Source organism: Lathyrus oleraceus, chromosome 5 (genome assembly GCF_024323335.1).
Source record: "Lathyrus oleraceus cultivar Zhongwan6 chromosome 5, CAAS_Psat_ZW6_1.0, whole genome shotgun sequence".
Classification (NCBI taxonomy): Eukaryota; Viridiplantae; Streptophyta; class Magnoliopsida; order Fabales; family Fabaceae; genus Lathyrus; species Lathyrus oleraceus.
Genome location: NC_066583.1, coordinates 74221516 through 74230973, shown reverse-complemented (window position 1 = coordinate 74230973; position 9458 = coordinate 74221516). Strand labels below are relative to the sequence as shown.

The 9458-nt window shown below is 32.3% G+C and overlaps 2 protein-coding genes across 2 annotated transcripts; both read left to right on the top strand.

Annotated features, from left to right (window-relative positions):
- Window positions 1-656: 656 nt before the first annotated feature.
- Window positions 657-3184, top strand: LOC127085777 (uncharacterized). Its single transcript, XM_051026315.1, has 3 exons — window positions 657-807; window positions 1266-1473; window positions 2573-3184. Exons 2-3 carry the CDS (start codon window positions 1291-1293, stop codon window positions 2828-2830), a joined length of 441 nt encoding a protein of 146 aa, XP_050882272.1. The 5' UTR covers window positions 657-807; window positions 1266-1290; the 3' UTR covers window positions 2831-3184.
- A 1013-nt stretch (window positions 3185-4197) lies between these two features.
- LOC127078812 (zinc finger BED domain-containing protein RICESLEEPER 2-like) lies at window positions 4198-8248 on the top strand. Its single transcript, XM_051019237.1, has 4 exons — window positions 4198-4284; window positions 5749-5877; window positions 6012-8091; window positions 8193-8248. The coding sequence occupies exons 1-4, from the start codon at window positions 4198-4200 to the stop codon at window positions 8246-8248; spliced, it is 2352 nt and encodes a 783-aa protein (XP_050875194.1).
- Window positions 8249-9458: the final 1210 nt, after the last annotated feature.

Here is a 9458-nt window from a genome sequence, read left to right as displayed (position 1 = left end):
ACATGTGATAATACAAAACATTATAGGTCACTTTGGACCAAATGCATTGAAATGTGAAAAAGTCTAACTTCAAGTACCCATAACTTCTTCATAAAAAATCCAAATAATGCAAAATTTAGGTCCAAATTGAGTGCCTTGAAAAGATCTACAACTTTTATGTCGGAGGTTTTGTCATTTGATGCTTTTAGGAGGAGTCTCCAATTGAATTGGCGACTCCTCTTAAAACCTACACATGGGCGCCAATTGGATTGGCTAGGGCACCTGCCCTAGCCAATCCAATTGGAGACTCCTCCTAAAAGTGGGGTATTTTGAGAATTTTTTTGAAACTTGAGATATTTTGGGAATTTTCTTGAAAAAGTGGGTTATTTGGGTAAAAAAAACCTTATTTTAATACCTAATTTTAAAAAAATAGTTATTTTAAAAAAATCAAATATATGAATTAAACGATTTGATAAATTTTAATTGAACAGAGTGTCACCTACTTATTAAATTCTTTTAATTACAATAACATAAAAATAATTTTTACTTTTTCTAAAAAACATTAATAACTAATTTTTAATTTATTAACTGATTTTTTTACATTATTAAAATTATTTTTTACAATCAGTAAAGAAATTAATTATCAATTATAATCATTACTTTTGGTTTATTTCACTGCATTGAAAAATAAAAAATTATTTAAAATTTTGAGTAACTACGAAAGAAGAGCGAACGGTGCAATTGCAGAAGTTTCAGATCAACAACGCCGCCGTCGCCGCTGCCATTGTCCATCATCATATTTCTCTTCTTCCGTTGTCACCGCCACAGGTTCTTGCTCCTTTTCTCCGTCATCGATTTTATCCATAATTAGTTTTCCAATTTTAGCTTCACAACTCGCAAAGTACGATTTAGGGGTTCAACGATGAATGCGATTCTTCTAACTATAATGATTCTGTTGTTTACTTTGTCTTCATAGAGTAGAAATATCTCTCATTTTCCAATAATCTGCTCGATTTCAGTCGGTACAAGTGTTGTAACAGTGACTGTTGTCTTCGTGGTGTGAATTAGTCACAATTTGTTCTTGATGAGCTCCTGAAACGATTAAATGCAGTTTTCGGACTGAATCAATTGATTTCACTTGTTTTCTGCATATTGATTTGATGCACACATTCTGCAGTGAAATGAATCTCTTATTGTCCGATAATGATGATTGTTAATTACAAATATTTCTTTAAATTTGTTGATTAATTTGGTACATGATGATGATGATGATGATGATGATGCAGATAGGTAGGAGGAAGAAGCCAAAAAATGCCTCCTTATGATTGCATGCTTCTATTCAAGCCACATGTTAAAAAAGAAGCCCTAATTGGTTTAGTTGCAAGGATTGGAAAACACATATGTAGAAGAAATGGGGTTGTCACTGAGGTTAAGAGTTTTGGAACAATTCAGTTGGGCTATGGTGTCAAAAAGCTTGATGGCAGATTTTTTCAGGTTCCTCATGCTGCAGTTCACTGTTTATTCTTTTTTTTTCTTCTTTTCATTTTCTTTTATTCATAATCTCCTTTTTCTGCTCTAATGAAACATTAGTGCTTTACTGTTTTTGTTATTTGGGTTAATATTGTTAATGGACAAAGCTATCCTACATTGCTACAAAAAATAAACAAATTAATGTGATGCATAGGAAAGATGTTTCATATAGCTCTATTTTGTCAATAGCACCGCTGTAGCGGAATAGTGCAGTGGTGGTAGTTTTGGCGCGACGCTATTGATCTGCGAGCCGCCGTCAGCAATAGCGGTTGTAGCGGCCGCTAATTGTGGCTCCAAACTGCTATGCAGCCGCAATTGCGCCCACTATTAGAAATTTAGGGATAAATTCCTCATTTTCTTTGTTTTAAATTGTTGTCTTTATTTTAAGGGTATAAATTTCAATCTGAACCCTTTGAAGAGTAATGTTACATTCTTGCTCACAATTAATCGTTTTGCTCTTCTTCTTCTTACTTTTTATTAAGTTCTGTTTTTTTCTTCTTCTCTGCTTAAGTTTAATTATTATATATTTAAGTTCTTTAACTATTAAGTATGATGATTTCTTTAATATTGTGTATTAGTCTGTTTCTGAGTGTTTTTATTTACTTTGTACACTAGGTTTTAGTATTTGCAATATCAGTTATCTTGCTATCCGCTATAACATTTTAGAGGGTCGGCACTACGCAACCCTTTCCGAGATTAACAACATAGGGTTTGAGGTAGAAGTCGGTTTACTGGATATCAAAATCGTACGTATTTTATAGTGGTGTTTGAGACAGTGTTGTCAAATTGCGGCCATGTCTGTGACACGGTGGATTGCGGTTGCGGAAATTCAACATAGCGCCATGGAAAAGCTGTGGCGCTGCAGATTTTGCATTGCGGTACCATGGCGGCTGCAACGAGTTGAAACTGCTGCCCAGGCCTACTATTAACACAAACTTGCAGATCTTTTTATTTGAAAGTCTGTCTTTGGTGAAACAGGAATGGCATGTTCTTCTCTAAGTTTGAATAGAAATTATGCAGTTGTTAATTAACGCGTTGCATTTTCTATTTTGAACGAATGCAGGGTCAACTGATGCAAGTGAGCATGATGGCTACACCAGAAATCAACAAAGAGCTGCATTACCTAAACAAGGAAGACAAACTACTGCGTTGGCTTCTGGTTAAGCAGCGTGACACAAAGTTTGGGCTTGAGTTCATGGGAGATGAAGGTAGATTAGAGCCAAGCAGATTCTCTCAAATAAATAAACCTGATGACGACGATGATGAGGATGAAGACGATGAAGAATATGAAGTGAACGAAGACGAAAACAGAGTGAACTAAAAGTTGGTTGTATTTTGTTTGTTTCCGTTAGGAGAAAGATAAAACCGTTGTGCATATGAGGTGCCAAACATATGCTTATTAACAGTGCTACATAACAATCAGACATGATCAATGGCTTAGAAGATTTTGATTAGTAAACAGCATGTTGTCTCTAGATTTTAGGCAATAATTTTGTGTAAGTTGGTGAAGTAATTTATTTACAAACGTGTTGTTGAACACTTGTGCTGTGTAAATGTCGAAAATCCCGGGATTTTGAATTTGATTTTTGCCGATAAATGGCCAACAATGTATTTTGGCTCATAGAACCCACCACTTATATCATGTCTTTCTTTTCAAAATTTGGATTTTTGGTCACTCCATCTTCACATTGTAGTAATTTTGGTCTAAAATTAGATTGTTAGCTCCAAATTTGTGATTTTTGACTTTAATTGTGATTGTTAATGCTATTTTCTATTCAAAGTTCAATATTTGATCCAAAACCTACCCTTTGGTGTCAAAATGGTAAATGTACCATTTTGAGGCTAAAATATAGATTGAGACCAAAACTTTAAGGGGATTTCTAATCCCATCTTATGTGGTGGAAAATGATTACAAAAGTTCGAAACTTAGATTCTAGAGATGCATCTTTGCATGCTCCTCACCAAATACACGCGTAATGAATTAAATTTTATTTCGTAAATAAAAAATAGATTGAAATTATATTTTCTGAATTCCGAAAAACTTCTTTATTTCAAAATTCTTTTATATATATATATATATATATATATATATATATATATATATATATATATATATATATATATATATATATATATATATATATATATATATATATATATATAACATCCTTGAAAAATCGGAATTGTTATTTATATGTTTGCAGAGGCATTTTTAAACGCACTCAAAATCATGTCAACCTTTTCTTATCTGAGTTTTACCCCAATTATAAAAAGTTATGGTCCGGATATGCATTTTCGTATATTGTTTGGGTGTATCCAGAGATATATCTCAACGTATAAGACCAACAAGTACATGCTTCCACTAATTGAAATCGTTGGTGTTATCTCTACTGAGAGAGACTTATTATGTCAGGCTTGTATTTCTGGAGAACGAAAAGGAGGAAAATGTTACTTGACCTTTAGAAGTGCGTTGAGCAATGTTGAAGGACAAAGAAAACATGTTGAAAGTAATTGCCAACGGCCATGATACCGCTTTGATGAATTTGGTTGCAAAATTCTTTCATACTTCTTATGCATTACTTTGTAGGTATCACATCACGAAGAATGTGAGAAGTCGGGTTAATCCCACGGTAAGGACGGAAAAAAATTAAGGGCAAAGACAGAATAATTGTCAAAGTTAGCGTGATAATGGAAAGAATAATGGATGCAAGGAATGTTATAATAAACTCTTCTACAAAAGAATTATATGTTAATGTTGTTATACATTTTATTAAGGTTTGTGAGAAATATCCATATTTGTTGAAATACATTTAAAGTTCAATTTTAGACCAAGTAAAGGAGAAGATTGTTTGTGATTGGACGATCAGGTTAGACACCTTGGAAATACAACAACTAATTGAGTAGAATATGCTCATGCTACTCAGCGTAATTGGTTGGGAAAGAGTATAGGTGATTTGTGTAGAGATTGAGACTATGTGAACCAAATGATCCAAAATCAGTATGATAAGATACATACATCATTTGGTCGCATCATCACAATGTTGGAACACAGATTCAAAGACAATAATCTATATTCTCAGTTGGCCGGCAATATATCTCGAGCATGAGTGAATTTTATTTTTCACGAAGTCAGATGAGCTAAGAATGTAGGCTCTAATAGCTCAAAGTGGGGTTGCACACTTAGAAAAACATATGGACTCTCATGTGCTTGTCTAACTTCAAAAAAGATGAATTTTGATAGCCTGGTACGAATGGATGAGGTTTTCACTCACTGAAAAAGACACAGGTTTAATGGTGATTAGGGGTGTTCAAATCCAATCCAATCAAAAAAAAACCGAAAATCGAACCGAAAAAACCGAAAATAAAAAAAAACGAATTTTTTTGGATATGTTTGGACCACCTTGTAGAATAACCGACCGGTTCGGTTCGGTTTTCGGTTGGCTGCATGAAAACCGAACCAATCCAAACCGAACCGATATTTATTCATATAGTATTCTCATTAACTCTAATTAATTAAATACAATGCACCATTACAAATTAAATACAATGCACCTTTACAGCACATCATGCACTAATTAATAATATTATTTAAATATTACAATTTAAATACAATTAAATACTAATAAATACAATTGTTTAAACACATACTATTACTAGAATGCATACTAGTTAATAGTTATAGTTAAATATGATTTCCTACCCCTAAAAAACGTTTCGGTCATGCTTTAAAAAATATGATTTTCTGCAAATAAATACTATTAAATTTACTAGAATGCATACTAATTAAATATTATATGACAATGAAAAGCCAAACGTTTCGGTGATGATTTCCTACCCCTAAAAAATAGTATTATATTAAATATTTTGTGGGATTCCGCCGCCAAACATTGTCTTTTTAGTCCATAAAACTCAGAACTCAATCGTCCATAATCTCTCCTCAATCTCAATCTCAGATTTTCAATAATATCTACCCAATCTCAATCATCCCCAAAATTAAAAATAATAAATATAATTATTTCTTGGAAAAGCACGTTTAGCTTTAGACAATTCCTCAAGTTCCAATTTAAGCTCTCTCCTATTTCAATTCATCTCCCACAAACCATTATAATTTTTATTATTCACAATTCTCTCTCTCATTTCATCTCAATCTATTTTCCTATTCGGAACCCTCATTCACTATTAAGTAAGTTTGTATCTTTTATATGTTCTAATTTATAATTTTTCTGTTTTTGAATTTAGATTGTATTTTCTAATTTTTCCCGTTTTAATAAAAAAAATATTGTCTGTTTTAAAGGAATGAGCCAAGCAAAATCCTCTGATCCTATTGCTTCATCTACTCAATCTGATCTTATTAGCAGCACCAGCCAGGTATAAAAATTTAATTCGAATTAGTTTGTTTTACCTTAGGAAATGTTGGTTAATGTTCTACAATGGTGTAATGTTGAACCGTTGATGTTCTACAATTTATTTTTCATCTGTTTCCTATTTTGCATATTTTGCAGGGTGAAACAGTTCAACCTCCACCTCCATTGGTACAAAGTAATGAAGTAAACAATGATGAAGAAAATGCTAATAAGAAAAGGAAAGTTGGAGAAGCTTCAACATTAACCATATCCAACGATCCTAATGTTGCATCTGGAGACTCAGGTAATAGAAAACCTATTAAACCTAGATCTTGGACTTGGGAACATTTTACAAAAATAGGATCAAGAGCTAAGTGTAAATGGTGTGATGTATCATATGCTGCTGATTCACAAAAAAATGGCACAAGTAATTTGAAACACCATTTGTTGCACCAATGTAAGAAGTTTCCCAAAGAGTCTCTTGATCCCACTCAAAAGACTCTTGTTCTTCAACAATTGAAAAAAGAAGATGGAAACGGATATGGTAGTGTTCTCACTAGTGTCCATTTTGATGCCGAGACATGTAGGAAAGCTTTAGCTAGGATGATAATTATTGATGAGTTGCCTTTTAAGTTTGTTGAGGGAGGGGGATTTCTTCATTTTATGAGTGTTGTGCAACCTAAAATCTCAATTCCTTCAAGGATTAAAATTGCTAGAGATTGTTGGAATTTGTACACGAGTGAGAAACATAAGTTAAAAACTGTGTTAAGTAAATCAAATCAATGTGTCTGTCTTACAACTGATTGTTGGACATCTGTGCAAAATTTGAGTTATCTTTGTCTTACTGCACATTTCATTGATCATGATTGGAAAATCCATAAAAGGATTCTTAATTTTTGTCCAATTGTAAATCACAAAGGAGTGACCATAGGAAAAAAAATTGAAAAATGTTTGGAGGAATGGCTAATAGGTAAAGTTTTCACCATTACGGTTGATAATGCTAGTTCCAATGATGTTGCTATCACTTACTTGAAAAATACAATGGATGATTGGAATTCACATCCATTGAAAGGGGAATATATGCATGTTCGTTGTTGTGCACATATTTTGAACCTTGTGGTCCAAGATGGATTAAAAGACTATCATTCTTCAATTAGTAAGATTAGGAATGCTGTTAGATATGTTCGTGTCTCTCTGGGTCGTTTGGATAGGTTTAAAACTTGTATTAAGGAAGCTAGGTTACAAGAAAATTCGATTGTTCAGTTGGATGTTTCCACTAGATGGAACTCCACATATATTATGCTTGAAAGTGCGTTGAAGTTTCAGAAGGCGTTTAAGAGATTGAGTGAGAAGTGTGTTGATTTTGTGTTGATTCAAGGTGGTATTCCAAATAATGAGGATTGGGATAATGCAAAATGTTTTGTTAATTTTTTGAAAATATTTTTTGATATCACAAAGAAGGTTTCAGGTTCTACTTTTGTAACCTCTTCTCAATATTTCAATGAACACATTATGATCTTGACTACATTCAAGGGGTGGATAGGATTAACAAGTTCAGACAACTTGCTTGGAAAGATGGCTGAAAATATGAAAGCTAAATATGAGAACTATTGGGGTGATGTTAAAAAAATGAACATTCTGCTCTTTGTTGCTGTTGTGCTTGATCCTCGACATAAGATGCAGTTTGTTAGGTGGGGCTTGAACAAGGTATATGAGAAGAATGTTGCTGAATCTTTGTATAAGAAAACAGAGGAGACATTATACAAAATATTTGATAGTTATAGGATTTTTGTTGGTCAAGGTCAATCTGAAGTTCCTACACATTCCTCTCATGAAGTAGAATTGGTAGAACTTAAAGCACCAGAGGATGCATTTGCTTTGGAAGTTGAGATGGACATGAATCTAAATGAGAGCATGCAGAAAAATGAGGTGGATTTGTATCTCATGGAGAAATTCGAGAAGAAAAGTCCTGGTTTTGATATCTTGAATTGGTGGAAGGTGAATTCCAACAAGTATCCTATTCTTGGTCAAATAGCTAGAGATGTATTGGCAATGCATGTGTCAACTGTTGCTTCGGAGTCCGCTTTCTCTACCGGAGGTAGAGTGCTTACTTGTTATAGAAGCTCTCTTACACCAAAGACATTTAAGGCATTAATTTGCACACAAAATTGGTCTAAAGCATCCCTAGTGTCAGTTGATATTGAAGAGCTTGTGGATGAATTAGAAAATCTGGAATTAGGTAAATTAATTATAACTTGTATTATTTTTTTGTTTAACATTCTTATCCATTCATATTAATATTTATCTTGTTTTTATCTTGAATATGGTTTACTTTTGTAGAACTTGTTCCAATTCCACAATTGAATGAAGATGTATCTGATATTGATTCTGATTAGCTGTGGTACTTTGAGCTAGTCTTGATATGGTATGACTGTATTGCTTATACTAATATGATCATATTGTTTGTTTAGTTGCTGCAAATGATTCACTCTATTGATATGTTAGTTTTTTTGTTTTTGTTTTTGCAGACCAGACCAATTAGAAAGAATGGATATTCTTATTAACAAGCTGGAATTGTTGTAGGCTAATTAGAAAGAATGGTGATTTTGATTATCAGGAAATACACATGCTTTTATTATGATTTTCTACAGTTATGTTATTGTTCTGTTGATTCCTGTAATAATTTTCTAAAAACTGTTGTTGTTCCTGCAATGTTGTTGATTTTTGTTCTGTTGCAGAAAAATTAAATTTCTACTGGAAAATTGAATTGTTCTTGAATTTGCAATTCAATAATTGTTCTTGATTTGCTTTTATACAATGATGATGATTGTTGTTCTGTTACATACAGGAAAATTGAATTGTTGCAAGATTCTAAAGTATATTAAATTCAATTAAATTAAATTCTTTATTGAAATTATATTGAAATTATTGTTGTTCTTTTGTTCAAATCCAATTGTTGACGGAAAATTAAATTGAATTGTTTTCCTGTCATGCAAATTGATTGTTCAAAAAATTCACCAAGGCATGTAAAAAATATTAAATTGTTGCAAGAAAATTCAATTTAATATTTGAAGTGTCATATTGGAAAATTCACCATCCACGGATTCCACGGACATGTAAAAATTAAATTGGTTTCTTATATATATATATATATATATATATATATATATATATATATATATATATATATATATATATAATGTCATATAGAAAATGTTTTTGTCAGAATTTAAAAAAAATTAAAATTAAAATTATTTTAGATTTAGAAGTAGTGTTTGTTTAAAAACCGAATAAAACCGAACTGAAGTAAACCGTATAAATTGGATCGGATCGGATTGGATTTTTTTTATTGTCATCCAATAACCGAACCAAACCGTATGCTCTTTGTATCTTTGGATCGGATGATTTTTTGTCTCAAAACCGATCCAAACCAAACCGCGAACACCCCTAATGGTGATGGTGTAATGAAGGACGATAAATTAAATATCTTTATCTTGACCGAATGGAAAGTGATACAAGATAGATTTTTGAAAGTCGATGACAATATGAAACTCCACAACAAAGAGAAATTAGGTAAGATTTCTTATCCAGAAATCATTGTCTCAA

What these genes read in the sequence shown, in the direction of transcription:
- LOC127085777 (XM_051026315.1), top strand. Translation starts at nt 1,291, where the DNA reads ATGCCTCCTTATGATTGCATGCTTCTATTCAAGCCACATGTTAAAAAA. An exon ending in TTGATGGCAGATTTTTTCAG is followed by an intron (nt 1,474 to 2,572) that starts GTTCCTCATGCT and finishes GAACGAATGCAG; the next exon opens with GGTCAACTGATGCAAGTGAG.
- LOC127078812 (XM_051019237.1), top strand. Translation starts at nt 4,198, where the DNA reads ATGGAAAGAATAATGGATGCAAGGAATGTTATAATAAACTCTTCTACA. An exon ending in TTGTTATACATTTTATTAAG is followed by an intron (nt 4,285 to 5,748) that starts GTTTGTGAGAAA and finishes TTTTGAATTTAG; the next exon opens with ATTGTATTTTCTAATTTTTC. An exon ending in ATTAGAAAATCTGGAATTAG is followed by an intron (nt 8,092 to 8,192) that starts GTAAATTAATTA and finishes TTACTTTTGTAG; the next exon opens with AACTTGTTCCAATTCCACAA.